Source organism: Diorhabda carinulata, chromosome 3 (genome assembly GCF_026250575.1).
Source record: "Diorhabda carinulata isolate Delta chromosome 3, icDioCari1.1, whole genome shotgun sequence".
Classification (NCBI taxonomy): domain Eukaryota; kingdom Metazoa; phylum Arthropoda; class Insecta; order Coleoptera; family Chrysomelidae; genus Diorhabda; species Diorhabda carinulata.
This window is the reverse complement of record NC_079462.1, coordinates 1,623,111-1,648,617: the sequence shown is the minus strand read 5'-3', so window position 1 is coordinate 1,648,617 and position 25,507 is coordinate 1,623,111. Positions and strand designations below refer to the sequence as shown.

General features: G+C 28.1%; 3 protein-coding genes across 9 annotated transcripts in view; 1 reads left to right on the top strand and 2 right to left on the bottom strand.

Moving 5' to 3' along the window:
* The window catches only part of LOC130891954 (serine/threonine-protein kinase mig-15), a 65,270-nt gene extending 51,312 nt beyond the window's left edge, over positions 1-13,958 (bottom strand). For 2 of the 6 annotated variants that reach the window (XM_057797079.1, XM_057797080.1), the window contains exons 1-3: positions 13,610-13,955; positions 13,364-13,429; positions 2,864-3,248 (exon numbers count right to left, since the gene is read on the bottom strand). In XM_057797079.1, coding sequence (XP_057653062.1) covers positions 2,864-3,248; positions 13,364-13,429; positions 13,610-13,675 — 517 coding nt within the window. In that variant the 5' untranslated portion in view covers positions 13,676-13,955. Of the gene's footprint in view, positions 1-2,863; positions 3,249-13,363; positions 13,430-13,609 lie in introns of all 6 variants that reach the window. The other 4 variants (XM_057797078.1, XM_057797082.1, XM_057797081.1 and 1 more) reach the window with 3 other exon arrangements.
* Positions 13,959-14,974: 1,016 nt separating this feature from the next.
* Positions 14,975-25,507, bottom strand: part of LOC130891952 (division abnormally delayed protein) — a 55,711-nt gene continuing 45,178 nt past the window's right edge. For both annotated transcript variants that reach the window (XM_057797074.1, XM_057797075.1), the window contains exons 4-7: positions 22,170-22,444; positions 21,042-21,174; positions 19,263-19,413; positions 14,975-19,189 (exon numbers count right to left, since the gene is read on the bottom strand). In XM_057797074.1, the coding sequence (XP_057653057.1) occupies positions 18,990-19,189; positions 19,263-19,413; positions 21,042-21,174; positions 22,170-22,444 (759 nt within the window). In that variant the 3' untranslated portion in view covers positions 14,975-18,989. The remainder of the gene's footprint in view (positions 19,190-19,262; positions 19,414-21,041; positions 21,175-22,169; positions 22,445-25,507) is intronic.
* LOC130891951 (histone acetyltransferase KAT2A) overlaps positions 17,216-25,507 on the top strand; it is a 61,716-nt gene continuing 53,424 nt past the window's right edge. Inside the window, exon 1 of the mRNA XM_057797073.1 lies at positions 17,216-17,443. The gene's annotated coding sequence lies outside the window, so the exon portion shown is untranslated. The remainder of the gene's footprint in view (positions 17,444-25,507) is intronic.

The following is a 25,507-nucleotide window of genomic DNA, read 5'->3' as shown; positions in this document are numbered from 1 at the left end:
CGTTCAACTGATTAATAAACTTTCCCACTTTCTCCTACAGTTTAAAGTCGTTACCAAAAGAAACCCCACTCACCCCCATCGTTCAGTTGCTTATAAACTTTCCCACTTTCTCCTACCGTTTAAATTCGTTACAAAAAGAAACCTCACTCTCCCCCATCGTTCAGTTGCTTATAAACTTTCCCACTTTCTCCTACCGTTTGAATTCGTTACAAAAAGAAACCTCACTCTCCCTCATCGTTCAGTTGCTTATAAACTTTCCCACTTTCTCCTACCGTTTAAATTCGTTACAAAAAGAAACCCCACTCACCCCCATCGTTCAACTGATTAATAAACTTTCCCACTTTCTCCTACCGTTTAAATTCGTTACAAAAAGAAATCCCACTCTCCCCCATATTTCAGTTGCTTATAAACTTTCCCACTTTCTCCTACCGTTTAAATTCGTTACAAAAAGAAACCCCACTCTCCCCCATCGTTCAGTTGCTTATAAACTTTTCCACTTTCTCCTACCGTTTAAATTCGTTACAAAAAGAAACCCCACTCTCCCCCATCGTTCAGTTGCTTATAAACTTTCCCACTTTCTCCTACCGTTTAAATTCGTTACAAAAAGAAACCCCACTCTTTCCCATCGTTCAAATGATTATAAAAAAAATTCCAGTCTCTCCTACAGTTTGAACGCGTTATAAAAAGAGATTCCACTCTCTCCCATTTTTCATTTGAATAAAGATTGTTTGTAGAGGCGTTCCTAGAAGTTCCCATTCAATACGTGTTATGAAAGTTGTTCAAGGTCAACTTTGAAATTTTTAGATTTTTTCTCGTGAACGATTAATTCTACCGAAAAAATATATAGAAACAAAAATTGTATGGCATAAAATTATCTACAAAAAAAGTCCTTATACTTTTTTCTCTAAGAATCACCGTTTCTGAGATATATCGATTCGAATTGAGTGTCAATCGCACGAGTTTCCGAAACATCAGGTAGCAATAGACCAAAGAATGTTTTCATAGATAACTTTTCTAATAAAATTCGCAAAAAAATTGAAAATTGAGAATATCTTCACCAAAATTCAACTCTATGGGAATTTTTGTTATTTACACTAGTTTTTGGTCTAATTTGACTGGGCTATAAACAAGGCATTTTTTTTAAAAATGCATGATTACTTCTAGGATATTTTTTCATTTTTTTTAAATTTTGATATAAAATCAAAAGCCATTTCTAATTGGGACATCGTGTACAATAATTTTTATTTTGCAAACATTCTGGCAACACAGTTTTTATCCCTTATTAATTCAACAACTGGATTTACAGTATCTTAAAATGAAAAAAATATATTACTACTCCCCTAGTAACAACTTTTATTTAAAAATCCCTACTTTTAATATAAAAACAAACAGAAACGTCATTCATTTCAACTTTGACGGCTAATCAAATGTAGAATCGATTCCGAATCAATCGATGAATAACGGAATCGATATGACCCGAGAACACAGAACTAAAACTAAAATTGATTCAACAAACAAACAAACTATTATTTCCATCTTTTACTACCTAATGCTTTTATATTCTGTTTCTTTCTTTCTTTATTATTTCTTCAATTGACTGTGGTCTTTTATTTATTTCACCTATTGCCAAATACTGTCATAATAAAAACATTGACCTCATCTACAAAAAAAAAAGAAACATCTGCCGCTGTAATTTATCATATTTACCAATTTTTTTTTCTTACAAAAATAACTGGGAATTATTTTAATTTAGCGGCATTGGACTTGAATTATTAGGGCAATTGGCCAGGCGTTAATTTAGCTTTTCGTTATTTTAATATCCTCGTACTTTATTTCGAAACGAACAGATGGACGAATTATGGCGAAGTTCCAAATCTAATATTTATAACGATAATGAGAAATCGACGTTAACCATATTTTCGAGTGGTCGATGAAATTTGTTCGCGTAAATACGTACTCGTTTATTATACGAGGTACGATTGACAAGTAAACTATCAATCAAGTCAAAATCTGAATTTACTAAATTAATATACGAGGTACGGTTAACGAGTAAATGATTTATAAGGTTAGCAAAGGGGATGTGAATTTATTAACAAATTTAATGATCTCTACCGGGTAAAATAATATACCAGGTATGTTTGAAAAGTAAATATTTATAAATTTACTAATTTATAATATACGAGGTATGTTCGAAAAAAATATTCTCATTGGTTATAATTATTAATGATTAAACATTTGATATACAAGGTCTGTCAATAAAGTAATTTTTGTTTCAATAAAAACTTGAATTTACTGATGATTCAAATGAAATATCATCTTTCATAATATACGAGGTACGGTTAAAAATTAAAATACCACTATAGACAATATATACGGATATAGTAGGTTTATAATATACGAGGAATGATATAAAAGTGAATGTACGTTTGTTTATGATATACGAGGTCTGTTTAAAAAGTAAATTTTTGCCAAAAATCGTAACATGAATTTACTGATGTTTAAAAAAAATTTGTTCTTTTATGTTATACGAGGTACAGTTAAAAATTAAATTCCTACCATAGATAATAAAGAGGATTTATTAGGTTTATAATATACGAGGAACGGTGAAAAAGCATATGTACGTTTATTTATGATATACAAGGTCGGTTTAAAAAGTAAATGTTTCTTAAAATCAAAACATGAATTTACTGAAGATTCAAACAGACTCCGTTCGTAATAGATATACGAGGTATGTTTAAAAAATCGAATAATGCCATGGTCAATTTACTAATTAACTTATGTTATAATATACGGGGTATAATCGAAAAAATAAATAATAATATCATTAAAAACGATTTTTTTTTGGAAAATAACATGGACTTACCTAATTTAACTTCGGCATTATCAGTTAACAAAACATTCTGTCCCTTAATATCCCTGTGTATGACCTTATTGGTATGCAAATAGGACAATCCCCTGAGTATCTCCCGACAAATGTAAGCTATCCACTCCTCTTTTAACGATTGTCCTTTAGTGGACTTGACAAGATCCGTTACGGACCCCGCCCCGCAGTATTCCATAACCAACCACAATTGGTCGTCTTTACCCGGGGGTGATTTTTTTATAAAGGCCCCGTAATAAGTGGCGATGTTTCGGTGATTGGAATACTTCTTCAGTACGTTTATCTCCAGTTTTATTTCTTCTTCTTCGTCTTCTGTGACGTCCATTACTTTTATGGCGGCCAGTTGGCCGGTTTTTGTGTGTCGGCCCTAAATTTAAATGAGGAAAATGTAGAATTTTGTTTTTTTTTTCAAAATATACAGATTTTTAGATGTTTTTTTTTTAAATATTTGGCGATTTTTTGGAAATATTCTAGGATTTTATGAAAATTTTTAGAAATTTTTGGAAACATTAAGCGATTTTCGAAAATATGGAATTTTTAGAAGTGATTAGAGATTTTTAGAAATTATTTGGTTACTTTTTTAGAAATTTTGTGGCAGTGTTTATATAGGAATTTTTTGAAAATCGATTTAATTAGCAATTTCTTATCTGAATTTGGAATTTTTCGAAATATTTGGCGATTTTTTGGAAACATTAGACGTTTTTTCGAAATATTTGGCGATTTTTTGGAAATATTTGATGTTTTCCGAAATATTAATACAAATTTAGCGATTTTTTAACCAAATCTGGAATTTTTTGAAACGTTGATCGAAATTTGGCGATTTCTTAATTAAATTTGGAATTTTGCGAAATACTTAGCGATATTTCGGAAATACTGGAGGTTTTTCCGAAATATTAATAAAAATTTAGCGATTTCCTGACTAAATTTGGAAATTTTTTCGAAATGTTTGGCGATTTTTTAACTAAATTTGGAATTTTTGGAAACATTTATCGAAATTTGACGATTTCTTGATTGAATTTGGAGTTTTTTTTTTTCGAAATTTTACGTTTACTTGATTAAATTTGGAATTTTTCAAAATACTTGAAGATTTTTTGTTAAAATTTCGATTTTCTAAATCTAATTAACGACCTATTGACAATATTTACTGACTTTTCCATGTTTCATTAAGTGATTCTTCAAACATCACCAAATTTTTAAAATCGTTTAGCGATTTTTTCAAATGTTTAATAATTATTTCAAACCTTTAGCGATTTTTTTCAAGCAATCGGGGATTGATTGATTTTTTTTCAAATATTTGTGATTTTCTCAAACATTTGGTGGTTTATTGAAATATTTAGTGATTTTTCCGAACATTCAGTGACTTTTTTCAAATATTTAGTGATTTTTTTCAAGCATATTGCGATTTCTTTCAAACTTTTCACGTTTTTGCCAAACATTCAGTTATTCTTCTTGCATTCCCAAATGTTTTCGAGTGATTTTTTCAGTCCTGTAGCGATTTTTTTAAACCTTTAGTGATTTTTCCGAAGATTTCGTGGTTTTTCCAGATATTTAGTGATTTTTCAAAGCATTTTGTGATTTCTGTTAAACTTTTCATGTTTTAGTCAAACATTCAGTGGTTCTTCAAGCATTACCAAATGTTTTCCAGCCATTAGTGATTTTTTTAAATTAAATAGTGATTTTTTTCAATTAAATAGTGATTTTTTCGAACCATTTAGCGATTTTTTTCGAAACTGTTAGTGATTTTTCAAGCATTACTACATGTTTTCCAGCCATTAGTGATTTTTTAAAATTAAATAGTGATTTTTTCGAACCATTTAGCGATTTTTTCAAAACTTCTAGTGATTCTTCAAGCATTACCAAATGTTTTCCAGCCATTAGTGATTTTTTTAAATTAAATAGTGATTTTTTCGAACCATTTAGCGATTTTTTCAAAACTTCTAGTGATTCTTCAAGCATTACTAAATGTTTTCCAGCCATTAGTGATTTTTTTCAATTAAATAGTGATTTTTTCGAACCATTTAGCGATTTTTTCTAAACTTTTAGTGATTCTTCAAGCATTACTAAATGTTTTCAAGCCATTAGTGATTTTTTTCAATTAAATAGTGATTTTTTCAAACCATTTAGTGACTTTTTTCAGATATTTAGTGATTTTTTTCAAGCATATTGCGATTTCTTTCAAACTTTTCACGTTTTTGCCAAACATTCAGTTATTCTTCTAGCATTCCCAAATGTTTTCGAGTGATTTTTTCAGTCCTGTAGCGATTTTTTTAAACCTTTAGTGATTTTTCCGAAGATTTCGTGGTTTTTCCAGATATTTAGTGATTTTTCAAGCATTACCAAATGTTTTCCAGCCATTAGTGATTTTTTTAAATTAAATAGTGATTTTTTTCAATTTAATAGTGATTTTTTCGAACCATTTAGCGATTTTTTCAAAACTTCTAGTGATTCTTCAAGCATTACTAAATGTTTTCCAGCCATTAGTGATTTTTTAAAATTAAATAGTGATTTTTTCGAACCATTTAGCGATTTTTTCAAAACTTCTAGTGATTCTTCAAGCATTACTAAATGTTTTCCAGCCATTAGTGATTTTTTTAAATTAAATAGTGATTTTTTCGAACCATTTAGCGATTTTTTCAAAACTTCTAGTGATTCTTCAAGCATTACTAAATGTTTTCCAGCCATTAGTGATTTTTTTCAATTAAATAGTGATTTTTTCGAACCATTTAGCGATTTTTTCTAAACTTTTAGTGATTCTTCAAGCATTACTAAATGTTTTCCAGCCATTAGTGATTTTTTTAAATTAAATAGTGATTTTTTCGAACCATTTAGCGATTTTTTCAAAACTTCTAGTGGTTCTTCAAGCATTACTACATGTTTTCCAGCCATTAGTGATTTTTTAAAATTAAATAGTGATTTTTTCGAACCATTTAGCGATTTTTTCAAAACTTCTAGTGATTCTTCAAGCATTACTAAATGTTTTCCAGCCATTAGTGATTTTTTTAAATTAAATAGTGATTTTTTCGAACCATTTAGCGATTTTTTCAAAACTTCTAGTGATTCTTCAAGCATTACTAAATGTTTTCCAGCCATTAGTGATTTTTTTCAATTAAATAGTGATTTTTTCGAACCATTTAGCGATTTTTTCTAAACTTTTAGTGATTCTTCAAGCATTACTAAATGTTTTCCAGCCATTAGTGATTTTTTTAAATTAAATAGTGATTTTTTCGAACCATTTAGCGATTTTTTCAAAACTTCTAGTGGTTCTTCAAGCATTACCAAATGTTTTCCAGCCATGAGTGATTTTTTAAAATTAAATAGTGATTTTTTCGAACCATTTAGCGATTTTTTCAAAACTTCTAGTGATTCTTCAAGCATTACTAAATGTTTTCCAGCCATTAGTGATTTTTTTAAATTAAATAGTGATTTTTTCGAACCATTTAGCGATTTTTTCAAAACTTCTAGTGATTCTTCAAGCATTACTAAATGTTTTCCAGCCATTAGTGATTTTTTTCAATTAAATAGTGATTTTTTCGAACCATTTAGCGATTTTTTCTAAACTTTTAGTGATTCTTCAAGCATTACTAAATGTTTTCCAGCCATTAGTGATTTTTTAAAATTAAATAGTGATTTTTTCGAACCATTTAGCGATTTTTTCAAAACTTCTAGTGATTCTTCAAGCATTACTAAATGTTTTCCAGCCATTAGTGATTTTTTTAAATTAAATAGTGATTTTTTCGAACCATTTAGCGATTTTTTCAAAACTTCTAGTGATTCTTCAAGCATTACTAAATGTTTTCCAGCCATTAGTGATTTTTTTCAATTAAATAGTGATTTTTTCGAACCATTTAGCGATTTTTTCTAAACTTTTAGTGATTCTTCAAGCATTACTAAATGTTTTCCAGCCATTAGTGATTTTTTTAAATTAAATAGTGATTTTTTCGAACCATTTAGCGATTTTTTCAAAACTTCTAGTGGTTCTTCAAGCATTACCAAATGTTTTCCAGCCATGAGTGATTTTTTAAAATTAAATAGTGATTTTTTCGAACCATTTAGCGATTTTTTCAAAACTTCTAGTGATTCTTCAAGCATTACTAAATGTTTTCCAGCCATTAGTGATTTTTTTAAATTAAATAGTGATTTTTTCGAACCATTTAGCGATTTTTTCAAAACTTCTAGTGATTCTTCAAGCATTACTAAATGTTTTCCAGCCATTAGTGATTTTTTTCAATTAAATAGTGATTTTTTCGAACCATTTAGCGATTTTTTCTAAACTTTTAGTGATTCTTCAAGCATTACTAAATGTTTTCCAGCCATTAGTGATTTTTTTAAATTAAATAGTGATTTTTTCGAACCATTTAGCGATTTTTTCAAAACTTCTAGTGGTTCTTCAAGCATTACCAAATGTTTTCCAGCCATGAGTGATTTTTTAAAATTAAATAGTGATTTTTTCGAACCATTTAGCGATTTTTTCAAAACTTCTAGTGATTCTTCAAGCATTACTAAATGTTTTCCAGCCATTAGTGATTTTTTTAAATTAAATAGTGATTTTTTCGAACCATTTAGCGATTTTTTCGAAATTGTTGGTGATTCTTCAAGCATTACTAAATGTTTTCAAGCCATTAATGATTTTTTTAAAGCAAATAGTGATTTTCTCAATCCTCTAGCGATTTTTTCGGATGTTTTTTCAAACCTTTAGTGATTTTTTTCATACATTTCGTTAACTAGTATATGAAATAATAAAGCATCGACGTATTTTGATATAGCACATTGTATAAATAAAAGCGATACATTTGCACGACCTTGTTTGGTTGTTATTGTGAATTTAAAATCATGTGCAAACATACCATCTCGCTTTTAGTTGACTCATAATGGAAGCTCGTTATCGGTTGAGTAATAATTTACAAATATTAAAATAAGGACAATAGCCTGCCGTTTGCCGTGATTCCTTCAACGAGTTATCTCTACGTTGTAGAATTAAACCATTATTTTCACCAGGAATTACCGAAATAACTCGAAATAAAATAGCGGAAAAATAAATTTAAAAAAAAACAAAAAAACTCTTTTTAGGTATATAATATTTTTATTAAATATTTTTTAAGCTACCTCGAGAGGACCGTTGTACCCAAAAACGACATTTCCCAATCAATTCTAATACAATAACAACCCTTTACATATTTTTTTTCATAATTTTTATACAAGCACCTTTGGAGTTTGGTGATTTTCAAACATTTAGTGATATTCCTTAAGCGTTTGGTGTTTTTTTCGAAAATATTTAGTGATTTTTCAAGCAATTATTACGTTTTTAAAGATTTAGTTTTATTTTTAGTGATAATTTTCAAGTGTTTAATTAGTTTTTCAAGCATATATTGTTTTTTTTCAAGCAATTACTTCGTTTTTTTCAAGCTCATAGAAATTTTTCAAGCAATTACTGGGTTTTTTTTAAATTTAGTGATAACTTTTTAAATATTTAATAGTTTCTCAAGCATTTAGTGATTTTTTTCAAATATTTAGTGATTTTTTTAAGCTACAACAGCGATTTTCAAAAAGTTTTGTGATCTTTTTCAAGTATTTAACAATTTTTTCAATCACTTAGTGATTTTTTCATACATCTTGTGACTTTTTAAGCGACATCTGCGATTTTCAAAAAGTTTTGTGATATTTTTTAAGTATTTAATTATTTTTTTCAAGCATTTAGTGATTTTTTTCAAGCACTTAGTGATTTTTTTTAACATCTAGTGTTTTTTCAAGCAATTACTACGTTTTTAAAAATTTAGTTTTATTTTTAGTGATAATTTGCAATTGTTTAGAAAGTTTTTCAAGCATTTAATGATTTTTTTCAAGCACTTAGTGATTTTTTCATATATCTTGTGACTTTTTAAGCGACATCTGCGATTTTCAAAAAGTTTTGTGATCTTTTTTAAGTATTTAATTATTTTTTTCAAGCATTTAGTGATTTTTTTCAAGCACTTAGTGATTTTTTTTAACATCTAGTGTTTTTTCAAGCAATTACTACGTTTTTAAAAATTTAGTTTCATTTTTAGTGATAATTTGCAATTGTTTAGTATGTTTTTCAAGCATTTAATGATTTTTTTCAAGCACTTAGTGATTTTTTCATATATCTTGTGACTTTTTAAGCGACATCTGCGATTTTCAAAAAGTTTTGTGATCTTTTTTAAGTATTTAATTATTTTTTTCAAGCATTTAGTGATTTTTTTCAAGCACTTAGTGATTTTTTTTAACATCTAGTGTTTTTTCAAGCAATTACTACGTTTTTAAAAATTTAGTTTTATTTTTAGTGATAATTTGCAATTGTTTAGAAAGTTTTTCAAGCATTTAATGATTTTTTTCAAGCACTTAGTGATTTTTTCATATATCTTGTGACTTTTTAAGCGACATCTGCGATTTTCAAAAAGTTTTGTGATATTTTTTAAGTATTTAATTATTTTTTTCAAGCATTTAGTGATTTTTTTCAAGCACTTAGTGATTTTTTTTAACATCTAGTGTTTTTTCAAGCAATTACTACGTTTTTAAAAATTTAGTTTCATTTTTAGTGATAATTTGCAATTGTTTAGTATGTTTTTCAAGCATTTAATGATTTTTTTCAAGCACTTAGTGATTTTTTCATATATCTTGTGACTTTTTAAGCGACATCTGCGATTTTCAAAAAGTTTTGTGATATTTTTTAAGTATTTAATTATTTTTTTCAAGCATTTAGTGATTTTTTTCAAGCACTTAGTGATTTTTTTTAACATCTAGTGTTTTTTCAAGCAATTACTACGTTTTTAAAAATTTAGTTTCATTTTTAGTGATAATTTGCAATTGTTTAGTATGTTTTTCAAGCATTTGATGATTTTTTTCAAGCACTTAGTGATTTTTTCATACATCTTGTGTCTTTTTAAGCGATAGCTGCAATTTTCAAAAAGTTTTGTGATCTTTTTTAAGTATTTAATTATTTTTTTCAAGCATTTAGTGATTTTTTTCAAGCACTTAGTGATTTTTTTTAACATCTAGTGTTTTTTCAAGCAATTACTACGTTTTTAAAAATTTAGTTTCATTTTTAGTGATAATTTGCAATTGTTTAGTATGTTTTTCAAGCATTTAATGATTTTTTTCAAGCACTTAGTGATTTTTTCATACATCTTGTGTCTTTTTAAGCGATAGCTGCAATTTTCAAAAAGTTTTGTGATCTTTTTTAAGTATTTAATTATTTTTTTCAAGCATTTAGTGATTTTTTTCAAGCACTTAGTGATTTTTTTTAACATCTAGTGTTTTTTCAAGCAATTACTACGTTTTTAAAAATTTAGTTTCATTTTTAGTGATAATTTGCAATTGTTTAGTATGTTTTTCAAGCATTTGATGATTTTTTTCAAGCACTTAGTGATTTTTTCATACATCTTGTGTCTTTTTAAGCGATAGCTGCAATTTTCAAAAAGTTTTGTGATCTTTTTTAAGTATTTAATTATTTTTTTCAAGCATTTAGTGATTTTTTTCAAGCACTTAGTGATTTTTTTTAACATCTAGTGTTTTTTCAAGCAATTACTACGTTTTTAAAAATTTAGTTTCATTTTTAGTGATAATTTGCAATTGTTTAGTATGTTTTTCAAGCATTTAATGATTTTTTTCAAGCACTTAGTGATTTTTTCATACATCTTGTGACTTTTTAAGCGACATCTGCGATTTTCAAAAAGTTTTGTGATCTTTTTTAAGTATTTAATTATTTTTTTCAAGCACTTAGTGATTTTTTTAAAGCAATGGCTGCGATTTTTATAAATTTAGTGATATATCTCGAGAATTTAAAAGTTTTTCAAGAATTTAGTGATTTTTTTCAAGCACTTACTGATATTTTCCAGCATTTAGTGATTTTTTTCAAGCACCTAGTGATATTTTCCAGCATTTAGTGATTTTTTTAAAGCAATGGCTGCGATTTTTATAAATTTAGTGATATATCTCGAGAATTTAAAAGTTTTCCAATAATTTAGTGATTTTTTTCAAGCACTTACTGATATTTTCCAGCATTTAGTGATTTTTTTCAAGCACCTAGTGATATTTTCCAGCATTTAGTGATTTTTTTAAAGCAATGGCTGCGATATTTATAAATTTAGTGATATATCTCGAGAATTTAAAAGTTTTCCAATAATTTAGTGATTTTTTTCAAGCACTTACTGATATTTTCCAGCATTTAGTGATTTTTTTCAAGCACCTAGTGATATTTTCCAGCATTTAGTGATTTTTTTAAAGCAATGGCTGCGATTTTTATAAATTTAGTGATATATCTCGAGAATTTAAAAGTTTTCCAATAATTTAGTGATTTTTTTCAAGCACTTACTGATATTTTCCAGCATCTAGTGATTTTCCAAGCAATAGCTGCGATTTTTGGAAAGTTTAGTGAGTTTTTTCAAGTATTTGACAAATTTTTCAAGCATTTAGTGATTTTTCAAGCAGTATCTCCGGTTTTTTGAAACAATTTAGCGATTTTTTTCGACTATTTAATAATTTTTTCAAACATTTACTGACCTTGTTCACATACTTAATTGATAATGAAATTTTTATTACAGCAAAATATTTTTTCCATTATAACTCGTCCGCACTTATATACGAGGTTTGTACAATAAGTTTCCCTTCTCAACACCAACAAAAAAATGTCCCGTTTCGTTATTTAATCGAAAAAAATTTAATCAACCCTCGTATAACTCCCCCCGTACGAATCCACCCTTAAATTTTTAGCCATTTCCGTATGTAAGCTGCAAATCTGGATATAAAACAAACATTCGAAGGCATTTTGTTTATTTTTAGTTTATCTTTATCTTTTACAATGTTTGTTTTTTCAATCTCTTGTTTGTATAAACGGAACTCGATATTTTTGGTGTAGGGATTTTGAGGCCAACCATTAAATTGTTTGTAATGACCAGAATCATGATATTATAGACAAAAATCAATACAATTTCGGTCAAAAAAACGTTAGATTTCATTTTTGGGGGGTGGAAAAGTATTTAAAACTAACTTTTTTAAAAAATTCCATAAAACTGTCTCTAGATCAATAAATTTATAATCGTAAGATAATTTTTTTTTAATAAAATTGATAAATAACGTCAAAAACAGGCATAAAAGTGGTTTCTATATTTTATGGATAGTTTCGAGGGGTTCGAACCTGTATAAAAGGTTGCCTATACCATAAATTCAAGTATAATCACGTTAGCACTAAAAACGAGATTCAATTTTTGGGTTTGAATATTTTTAAGGATAGTCCTGATAAAGATTTTTGTCCTTCTTCATTGTTTTTATTTCATGAGGGTACAAAACGTACTATAATATATTAAATATATTTTTGATGTCACCCTGTAAGTATTAGGTTCAATTACAAAATATTTGGAGAAGAAAAAAGTGTACATAAATAATTAAAAATCATTTTTTTGGAATTTTTTTGAAAAAATTCAATTATTTTCGATTCTTCTTTTTAATTATTTTTTGATATTTCACATCCTGAATTAAAAATTCAAATCAAAACACTTTTCATCATGAAAATTTTATCTTTAAAACCTGAAATTTTTGAAAAAAAAATATTCCGTTGGATTTCAGCTTCAATATGAAAAAATATCATCAGAAAAAAACTGCACTAACCTATTTGACCTCTATAAAATTAAATATAATTTAATGGCATTCCTAATGGACCATAAAACAAGTCCAATGATCTTTCTAATCGGTCTGCCAAAGGCAAAAATCCAACAACTGGATTCCGCAATTAATTATCTGAAATATGCACATCACCATCATCAATTTCTAAGTAGGATTAGATATTAATTTTATGAGGAATTCGAAGTTGGTATCTAAGCCCCCGGACTATAATTCCAACCACCGATTTATATAAATCCGAAATATTCGAAATCTGTAATGCCATAAAATGGATTTCTATCATAATTCCAAGTAAGGCTTGTATGCCAAACACCCTTTTGAATACCAATGAAGATACAGCCACGACCGCGGTAGGAGGTTCAAGGACGGACAAATTTCGTCGCCAAATTCGAAGATTTTTTTTTGTTAATACAGACATTTCATATAAATCGAATATTGAACTTCGTTTTTTCATGAAATAAAACTATTTTTACACGATTTAATATATTTTTAGTTTACCAAATATTTCGTAATTAATGTATTTGTAATAAAAGCAAATATTTACAAAAATCCAAAACTATCTAAAAACCGTTAGCATAGAATGTTACTTTTCTTGATAAGTATTAATCATAAAATTACTTCCCAGAATTAAATAATAGCAATATCAGTAGTAATTTATTTAAAAATACAATTCAAAGTAATAGTAAATACTCAATTTTCATTTTTAAAAAAAAATCTGACACTTAAATTGTTTATACTGAATCAGATATTTTAATTTAAAAGTAACCACGTGTAAAAAAAATGATATTTTAATAAATATAGAATATCGTGAAATTTCCTATAAGAAAAATGTATTAAAAAAATGAGTCCTACCTTATAAACTTGTCCATAAGTTCCATTTCCAACGACTTCGATTAATTCGAAAATCCCTGCTGGATCCTGCAATAAATTTCATATAATAACAAAAGAAAATCTTTCATATTATATGAAAGATACGAAGATGATTCACACCCATAAAGTTGACTTGTTTACAAAGACAATTTACACCGAAACGACAAAATAATAAAGTCTTTGAACTTCGAAAAACGTGTATTTTAATATAATACATTCGTAATATACCTTTAGGGCTGTCAAGTCGATATCATCCAAGGAACAGTTCACCGACGGGGGCATTTGATGCGCCATTTTGATTAAGTTCACTCACTTTACAATCAAAATAACACTGTTACCTATCACTAGTCCGTTCTACACTACGAAATTATAAAAATACATTCATGATATAAGTAAAAATCGAATAAAAATTGCTATCACACTGTTGTTAAATTATAAAATGCATCATTTGTTGGAAAAAAGGTTCAGTAGCTATTCACAAAACATGTTTTCAGACTTCGGCGCACCCTTCTCTGTCGACGAGGAAACGAAGACAGAAGATAAATGGATAGTTGTCTGCTGTTGCCACGACACTGGCGACTAGCAGAGTTGCCGGTGTGTCAATCGAATTGATTATGACTAAAACTGCAACCAACGTAAATAAACAATAATATTTAAACAACATACGACACAGTATTTGTAACAACTAAAGCGAATTATATAATAATAAAACATAAAATAATAGTTTTTATTTATACACTATATTTTGTAAACGTTCATTGGAATACATAGTAACTAACATTATTACAAATTCAAATATCATCATTATTAACCTCATTTCAGTCTGCAGTTGTAAAAAATCGTAGGATAATCTCGTTGGTGGATGTCTCTCACCACGGTATACGTCTCCGCACGAATATTTGCTACATTTTAATTAAGTAATTTGTTAAATTACACCAGTACTATCAGACATTTAGCAAATTTTATCAACAGAAAGTTTATAATGTAATTAATAACCTTTCTCTTTCTTGCACATTGAGATATCTGCTTGAAAACCATACTTTATTTTCTTATATGCACTTCATATTAACTCAATTTTATGATTTAGCATAAAGTTTTTTTAACGGAAAACTTTCGAAACAATTTTATCAATTATATAAAGTTTGATCAATTTAGCAATAAATAATGATTAATAGTCGATTATTATTTGTGTATAATATTTTTTAAATAAAAATAACGTATTTTTCGGCACGTTGGAATATTAAGCACAATCTTATTTATCCTATATCATCATCTGTTCGCATACTACGCGTACGAATTAATAGATGTCTCTGAATGTTACAGAAATATTTATATCAAAACTTAATAGTTCAGCTATTGTTCAAGAGATGTCCATAGGGGTATTGAATAGTGAAAAATTGCAATATTTTAATTTTATTGCTTAATAGTAATTATATGATGATAATTTACGTCCCTGGGAGATTTTTTTTTCAATTTCACATGTTTTTTAAATATTAATCATCGCATGTGGTAAATTTTCGATTGCTTTTTCATGTTTTTTTTATAGATTTGGGATTATCAGGAAGTGGTAGGGTGAAAAATAAAAAAACTAAGTAAAAAAGGCAACTATATATATATTTCATATTATATCTACCAAAAAAAATGTAATACACAGAAAATAAAAAAATTTAGAATAAATTACAAAGCTAAAGACTAGTTAGTTGGACAACTTTTGTTTATAAATACAATTTTTTTCAATTAAATACCATCCTGTGTTTTTTTTTATTGCTTACAAGTGATATGCAGTTGTCATACGAGAAAATCTAATAAAAAAGCTGTAAAAAAATCGCGAAAATGATACTGGATATACGAAAAGAATCAAATTAATTATAAGTAAACTTACAAAATAAATATGGCTGCTATCTACACGTCATATACTGATTCCACAGCTATAACAAGTTTTATATATTCGTAACTATGAAATGAAAAGAAAAAGAAGAAGAACATACGTCATTTTATTAAACAATTCAGTGACTGAATGACGTACAAGACATGGTATCTTTATATAACCATTTACAGGGGGCGATCAATATTTATAGTAACACCAAACGTATGTTTTAAATATTTTTCATACGATTTATTATACAATTAGTACAAAGGGGGGATTTATATATTGAAATTAACGAAAATAAATACGACGAGACAGCAAAATGGCAGATTTAAGGTTTCACAAAATTTTTTTTTTTTCGTGATATTTCGGTATTCAAAATTGGTTGAAAAAAAAAATAATTAGAGGGAGTTTGATACTTAAATTAATCGTAATAAATATATTATTATATAACAAGTATTGTTCTGTGTGTAACTGGCCATAGATAAATAATTTCATAATTATTTATTCAACATTTATATAATTTATTTTTTTTTATGAAACCTCGTTATTGGAAAATTACTCTAACAAGCTAGACGAATTTTTTTCCTAACCTAAATGCATATATTTTCAATTTTTTTTGTTTAAATCTGTTCGTCAAACTTGTTAAAACGAAATAAACGAATTTTTCGATATCTAAATTTTATAATTATTAAATAATAAAATAGATCAATCACAGACAATTCTCAAAATAATTTAAACAATTATTATTATAATCTAAAAGTCTATCTACACGCATCCTTACTCGCACACAATCGAAATAATTGAAAAGAAACACGAAAAAAATCGATTTCGTTCACTGGGAATGTAAAATAGGGAAAAAACTGAATACCAATAATTTATTTTTAGTTATAATACTAAATGTGTAAAACTTTCGACTCCACCTCGTATAATAATGTTCAAATGAATTATTTATAACGTATAAAGTGTGTAATGTTAATATTAATCATTCTGTATATCGAAAATAGTCAAAACTAATAACGAAAATTTCATTTCAAAGTATCCAATAGAAAATATTTCGACTCCACCTCGTATAACAATATTTATTGTATATTAAACTTCGAATTTTATGTTAGTTATGATGAAAAGTGTGTAATGAAGATCTAAAACACCCTGTATATCGAAAATAGTCAAAACTAATAACGAAAATTTCATTTCAAAGTATCCAATAGAAAATATTTCGACTCCACCTCGTATAACAATATTTATTGTATATTAAACTTCGAATTTTATGTTAGTTATGATGAAAAGTGTGTAATGAAGATCTAAAACACCCTGTATATCGAAAATAGTCAAAACTAATAACGAAAATTTCATTTCAAAGTATCCAATAGAAAATATTTCGACTCCACCTCGTATAATAATATTTATTGTATATTAAACTTCGAATTTTTTGTTAGTTATGATGAAAAGTGTGTGATAAAAATCTAAAACACTCTGTATATCGAAAATAGTCAAAACTAATAACGAAAATTTCATTTCAAAGTATCTACCTCATACAATAATGTTTATTGTATATCAAACTGTGAATTTATTATTAATTATGATATAATGACAATATTAAACACTCTGTATGCCGAAAAAATTTAAACGTATTAACAAAAATTTTATTTCAAATGTATTTAATGAAAAACCTTTCGACTTCACCTCGTTTAATAAATTCTTCTTTTTTTATAGTTTCAATGCACGATCATATGTGTAATACTGCAAGATTCTCAATCACAGAACTAACACTAATGATACTAAAAAATAGCTTTGTTCGCAGATCCGATTCCGAATCAGGACCGATCGAATGTGAACTTGTAGTTTGCGGGAGAGAGAATCATCGACAACTTTGAAAGTCCGTATGCGATCGAACTGATTCGGAATGACACCCGCGAACAAAGCTAATATTAATTTGATTAGTATCGACGCCATGAATCAGAACTGTCAATAATTAATAAGGTTATGTAGAAAATTATAATAAAATGTAACGTTTTTCACTGAAAATTCAATATACACTTCATTAAAGACTAGAATTGGTTGTCAAATTTTAAATTTCGATTTAAACGAACTCAAAATCGATAGTTTTTTTCCTATTTTACAAAGTTTTAACGAAAAATTACGGGATTACAAAAAGTGCCTGTTTGTGTGTATACGTGTATTGATCGTAAATCGTAAGTAGCTGCAAAAATTTTACTTCGAAAATGAAATAATAATATTTCGATATAAGAATTATCATAATTGGCAACTTTTAATACTTATAAAGTAATAGCATGTCACAACAAAGAGTTTACACATTCGGGGAAGTTATAAAACTACAATTCCATTCGAAAATTGATTAAATTCACGTTATTTGTATAAAAAAAATTGAAAGTTCATTTCGAATTTATGCTACAGAAATCAATTTATCAAGAAATTTTTCAAAAAATTTCTTGTATCTATAAATAAGGTTATTAAATATAAATCCTCACTAGAATTCCAAAATTTCGTTATTTTCACTCTTATTTTGTACCATACACTCATATACCTAAATTTTTATCATTAAACCCTTTAATTATTATAATTACGTCGATGTGCCTCCTTCCAATTCCCATTGTAACATTAAATAAATTTCTTTTTATTGTTAACTGATTGTTATTAACCGATATTTCAACTTTAACGAACGACCCCGTATAATTTCTTTCGTTTTTATTTATATTAATTTCTTATAGCATAAATTTTTTTAAAAATTTTAGATAATAGTTTTTTTTTCTCGTTTTTATCAATCGTAACTTAAATTTTTTCTCATTAAGTTTTGAGCTACTGGTTTCAAGTGTTTAAAGGTACAAAATTTTCTAAAAAAAATAAGTTTTATTAAGACAAATTCGTTGAAAATACGTTTTATTAAAAATTTGAGCAATTTTAGTGTCAAACGGACTTCAGAAATCAACAAAGTAACAATTTTGGTATCGGTTGTTGGTAATCACATTGTATATTATACCAATAATCACGATTACCCTATCAAACGAGCGTCTCGAACACTTTTATCATCTTCAGAGACCTAAAGGGGTTTCAAAATGATTTGTTTCGTTTTTTAGTTCGTTTCAAGGTTCTGAAATATGAAAATTGGAAAAAAAATGATTTTTTAGTTATAAAAACATCAATTCGACGTTTTAATCGAGAGTATTGATGCAATAAACCGTTTTTTTCTCAATTATAGTCATTTTTTTGGTAAAAAATGAACCAAAAACAATTTCGATTCTAATTAACTACATTTTAGTTATATTCACACACCCTGTATACTTCACGGTTTGATAATTGAGGTTTTCTCGAATTTTGAAAGTTATTGAGATAATTTTTTCAAAATAAAACTAACTAAACTAATTTTTCCATCATTATATGAAAAACAAATAATAAATGATAACCATATTTATCGAAATATGATTAATTAAGGACAAATATGTTGATTAATTAAATCAAATTATGTTCTAAATAAAACGCAATAACCAATTAGCAATTATTTTCATTTATAAATAATAACATAACCTCACGTTATAACGATATAGATAAAATGTTATCTCAAGCAGAATTTTTCAAGTTACGATCGAAAAAAAAGAAGAATAAAAATGGCACCATTTAAATAAATAACATTCGACACTTCAATCACTCTCCTATTATAACCACACTTTTTCACTCACGTATCCGTTTTATTTATAATTCTCTGTTGTTATTAATTAATTTTTACATAAAAAGTCTGCATTTCCACGATATAATCACTAAAATCACCAGAGAAGTAGGAGAATTCCTACTGCCGTTACCGCCCACCACGTGCACGATCGGTGGTTGATCGTGCGTAGTCGGCGGCTTCGAACCAGCTGTAGGTTGATTATTATTAATATTCACGTTATTCAAATTGTTACGTTGTTCGCCTTCAATATAATCTGTAAATAATTAAATTTCGTTTATATAGTTTATATAAAAATAAATGAATATATTCAAAAATAATCGACGTACCATTAGTTGAAGGTCCGTCGCCCGATCCCGATCCTCTCACTTCATCTTCTTCGTCTTCGATGTCAGGACCGGCTCCAGAACCTGATCCTTCGGTACCGTCTCGTTGCATATCGGATTCGGAATAATTAGGACCCACAGAACTTATAGCCATCTAGACATAATAATTACGTAATATTTTTTTTTTAATTTAATATACTGAGGAAAATATAACAAGAGTTGATCGAATCGATTTATAATCGATATAACTGAATACGGAACTGTTATGATTCTCGAACTGTTCCGACTAGTATTCGAAGGTTACAAAATTGTTGATTGTAATGGACACAATGTTGTCAGATCTCTATATATATTTCAGAAATTGATCTAAAGATGTTTATAAATCGGTTCTCATCTATTTTTCGAGGGAAATTATTTAGAAAAAAATTATGTTTGGTATATTTTAATCTTATATACAGAGTGAAAATTTATTTATTCATAAAATAATCATTTTATTTATGAAGTTTTGTTGAATTTGACAATACTGGTATTTGTACTAGATGCAATGTTGATATTAATGAATATACAGGATGTCCCAAATTTTGATTCGAGATAAAACTTTAGAAATGCGTAATTATGTACATGTATTGTATAAAAAAATTAATTTTAATCAACAAATCTGAGAATTTTCCAATTTTATTAATATCTCTAAACTTTTATAGTGTGAGTTTGGTAATTGTGGGGTTCACCCTTTTTGTCATAAAAAATAAAAAAAAGTTGATATTTTCAATATTTTGTTGATTTTTCAAATTTGAAATTTCAAAATCAAAATTTCGACAAATTTTTTTGGCAAATAAAAAATTTTTTTCGTAAAATATATTAAAAAACGAACAGGTTATTAAACTTTTTGAAAAAGCTAGAAATTATCTCATTTATTCTACATTGATGAAAAATCATGAAATCGACATTTTTAAAAATTTTTTTTAACACACTTAAGACATAAATGGGACTTTAGTTCAAAAACCAAAATTTTAATTTTTTTGTTCGATTCGTGCAAAATCTAGATCGATTTAACTAATTTTTATTTCAAATTTCATTAAACTTACATGAAAAAACTAAAAATAATAATATAATGACTAATTTGACATAACTATTAAGTAAAATCAACATATAGAAATTCTATAGAAATTTAGAAGTACGGTCCTGACCACTCACATATTTTCGTAATACACCCTCCCACAATACGATCTCACTGACTATTGGTCAGCGATTGCTACCTAATCTTATAAGTAAACATATAAATATCGACTAGTACCGCCCCCTAGTGTTCAAGTTATTATTTAATAATAATTTAAAAGTTAACTGTAATAGCTTTCAATAGATGGTGATTTCAACTACACTATTTTGACGTCATACAATAAAACCGCATAACGAACAACGTGAAAAAACTTTTAGATTAATGGAACAGTCCCGTCTTAAGGATCGTCTTTGTTTTATTTCGTTTTAAATTTTTTCCAAGAAAATTATTTCTGTCTTTGACACTTCTGTTAATTTAATTTCATTATGAACAAAAGTCGAAGTAAAACGAAGAAATATTCCAAGTTTCGCGAATAGTTTTATCTAACAATAGACTCGATTTGAGTTATTACCTGGGAGACTATAGCGTGCAGACACAAATAAAACAACAAGAGGAAAATATATAAAAGAAGAAAATCGTGGACAGATTCGATTGTTTTACGTGATTACGTGTTAAAAAATAATTATTTTCCGATTGTTAGGTTATGTTCGAATATAAATACTCACGTGATGTACTCGGCGTAATTTGTCGACTAAATTCGCTACTCTGGGATCGATGTTTTGCGTATCGGTATTGGGTCTGACTTCCGGGTTATATTTTTGATTGTCGAAGCCTACTTCGACCACGGTTTTCGTATATCTGAAAGGGAAATGTCATTTTTATAATACGAGGGACGTTCTGAAATTAAAAAATAATATATGTAACATTAAATATTCGATTTTCTTCAACTACCGCCACGATACATTCCGTATATACAGTGTGGATATTAGGTGTCGATATATACAGGGTGGAACAAGACTAAGTGACATAATTTGAGTTTTTTTCGAAATACGACACCCGATATGACATTTTTTTAAATAATATTGGGTATTTGAAAAAATTTGTGAGTTTTTTGATATAAAACTGAACATTTTTTATTTTAATTGTGAATTTCGAAGTTCGCAATGAAAATGGCGTCCGGTTCTTTGATTTCAGATAAACTGAAAATATGGCAACACTGTAGTGTTACGAAAAATAACTTTTGGAACTCGATTTTTTTCAACTATCGTCGCGATACATTCCGTATATACAGTGTGGGTATTTTGTGTCGATATATACAGGGTGGAACACGACCAAGTGACATCATTTGAGTTTTTTTCGAAATAGGACACCCGATATGACCCGTAGTAAATCAAAAATCACTCTTAAAAAGATTAGGTACATACAGGGTGGGTCTTAATAATTTTATTTCATGTTTCGGAAAAGTTTTTTGACCTTTCGTTAATTACGAAAAGCAATTTTATTTAAAAAAAATGACGTAATGAATAATATAAGACCATTTTTACATGAAAAAACTCATTTTGGAATGATATAATGACAACTGTGGAAAATTTTGTAAAAATAACTTTCGAAACTTGATTTTTTCGAACTACCCTCGTAACAAATCAAAAATTTGGTACATACAGGGTGAGACTTCGTAATATTTCCTAAAAAAAGTTATAACAAAAACACACATTCGCCTTACGAGTGAAATACGTCGGTATATACAGGGTGGTCATAATTACGAGACAAAAAATACGTTTTTCATTGGACATGAGAAGTTTTATCAAGAAAACTAAGGGCATTTGAAAAAATTTGAACGTTTTTCGACTTACTCTGCTATCCTTTCGCCGTTCCAACATTGCTGGTCTTTCCTTTCGGCGAAGGAAGGGTCCTGGCAAAGGGTATTCGCCAAATTAAGGTAGAAACCTTTAGTTTTAGCGATCGCCGATAAGAAATGGGAAAGTTCGTTTTCGGGTAACGGTGAAAAATTCGTCGGATTGGTACTACGAGGTTTGCCATTCATCGGCGTCGGTGCTGCCGTGCTGGTTTCCGCTAGAAGGGGATTTTCTTTCGAGGAAAATTCAGCCGAACCGCAAATTTTCCTAACCTGGAATGTTGAATAAACACCTCAGAAACCATTTTTTCCTTACCATATTTGAAAATTACATTTTTGTATTTATACGTTTATCCTAAAGAAGTTTTCGATCAACCCTCGTAGTTTATTAAATTGATTATATGATAAAATACGTATTTCTAAGTAATTTTACGAGTTTTTAATCTATTTTAGTCGATTAAATTTTATCAAAATATCAGATTTTATAAGTTATAAAAAATAATTAACGAAAAATTTTGACTAATTTTTAAATACACTTTAAAACACCCCTGTATCTATTTCAATAGGTAAATATTGACGAAAAATCATTACAAATTAATTTTTTTATAAAAATTATAATTTGTTATATATAGGGTGTGTGAAAAATTCGGTTAACGCGACAGCCATTTTGTATTCTCAAATTTTCACAAATTAATCGTTAAAAAAATTATTTTTTCGAAATCTATTTTAATCATATTATATAACAGAAAATTTCCTACAATTTTGATTTCTACAATTTTTTCGTACGAACAAAAATGAAATAGATATCGTCCTAAACGTCTCAAATTTTAAATAACCTACTAGTCAGGCAACACACAATACTGCAGTGTGCGGCTTTAAAATGCCGTTAAAGGGAATATCACCATCCAAAAGATTATTTTTCATTCGGTTACGACGTCGTAGCCCTAAAATCAAAATTAATACTTCCCACTCCCTCATTCCCTAGGGAAGAATAATAAGTTCCCTTTTCGCAACATTTCCACCCTTATATATTCGTATTTCGTTAAATTCATGGTTATGGTTTGGTACGGGAAAGATCAAAAAAGAAAACAAATTACATAGTTCAAATAGGATAAAATTTCGATACTTCCCGTATATATACTCATAAAGTAATTAACAAATTCACGTTTTGTTTAATAATTGTTAAACCGAAATTGAAAATTAATTGTTAACATTCTTTTTAAAACATATACGGCAACGCCGTTACAAAATAAACAATCCACCTGTCAAAACTTCTTCTTTTTTTTTATTTTCATAAATAACCTTCGACAAAACGAAACGAACAGCCAGACATTCATTGACATGGAATGCGCAAGGTGCGTCCGTACGGACAAATAAAAACGGTGCTTCGGTAATATTCTATCAGTATTTCAAGGGGTACGTGTATATATTTACAGGTTAAACCGGCTGGTTGCTAAACGAGCCGCAACTCGATTTTGTTTCCAACAAAAAAATCTCAAGGTTCACCGTACGCGTTAGACACCTTACGCCCGCGAGAAATTCCCTAGATGCGCGGAGTTGCCAAATTTATTTATAGTTGGTAAAAACAAATATTTTCGTACAAATATTTATAGATATAAATTTAAGGTAAGTGAATACAGGGTCGGACTATACGATAAATTAAAATGAATTGTGATATCGAGAAAAATAAAATTGGTACTAAAGTAACGTGTACGATAAAAAAACAAAGTTAATTTACATAGTTTTCTGTATTCGTTACGCCATCTATGTGTCTAAAAGTGAAAACTAATTAAAAGAAAGCTGTAATCTTTGTTGATATTACAGTTTTCTGTAATATATACGAAATTCTCGTACAGGAAAAACGTTTCTCGGTAATATTTATAGATAAACAAATACCGTCTTAGTATCCCGAGTTAATGGATTCAATTCTAGCTCAAACTATAACAAATAAACACCTCTAAGTGCCTACATTAAAGAAATAGCCAAGTGCTTAATTTAATTACAAATTTAGTAAGACAATAAACTTTGTTTATTTGAAATTTTAGTCGATTAACACGGTTTTAAATAGAATATACATACAGGGTTAATCGAAAGTGTGGGAAAATGTTCAAGTAACGTTCGCCATCTTGTCATATGTGTTCCATGAACTGTCAATTGTTGTATGATACCGTCTGTCGATCGTGTCGTGTTTTCTATGATCCACCCGTCATGTGTCAACTGTCGTGTGTCACTTTTCATCTGTCAACTGTCCAAACGTCCATTCTGCTTCTTTTTAACCACATAAATGGCGTTTTCGAACTATTAAAAATGTCAAACCTCGTAATATTTGTATAAGAATCTAATCTGAAAACAAATACCCGGAATATTCCATACAATATAAGCCGGTCAGCTGATTTTCTCACGCGATATTGCAAAAAATCTCCCGACACGCAAACCCTGTAGCTATTTAAAGACGACGCCGTTTTACCGAAGCCATTACGAATATTCAATCACGGAAAATCATCCAATATAATACGAATTTGGGACAACCTTTATAATATAAACTCCGCATCAATATTCTTTGAATGAAATTGAGCTTGTTGCCGAAGATATTACGGCCCTTAACCTCTAGACACTTTTCAATTTTTCCAGGCGAGATGAAAAGCTATAAAAGACGTTTTCCGGTGATAAACTACACCGTTTAGGGAAAATTAAGTCACCAGCAAATTTATTTTCGTTTATTTATAGCCGTTGAACGTTTTTATTTATTGCTTATTGTAAAAAAAATTATTTAAAACCGGTCCTGTATTAGTCGAATATTCCATCGATACAAATCTACAACGTTTCCGATCGATTATGTTCGTGTGGCTTCGGCGTCTAGTAAAGATGGAGGCGCTACAATCATGTAAAGCTTGACGTTTAATTTCTAATTATATAATTACGATTTTGCTCATTTTAAATCTAATTTGAGTAATAATGAACACATTGAAATATTTATAGAATCACTTATCCACTAGTTAAATCGAATATTTAATCATATTTAGTTGTACAACTGAAATAAGTGACGGTTCCAAAATGTCTACGCCATGTTTTATCCTTAATAATAAATTCGTATACCCATGCGAGATTTATATTTCTTTTTATTGTTTTCGTATTTGCTTAGTTTTTTATATAAATATTACAAACACGGAAATATTTATTTTTATATCTGCCGATAAAGAAGAGACCTAACCTGTCAATCAATATAATAAATATTATAATCGTTTCGTTCGGTAGTGAAATAACAAAATCAGTCATTAGGAAAACTTTATGTCTTGATCAGCCGTATCGATTTCCCGTTTCTATATCATTAAATTG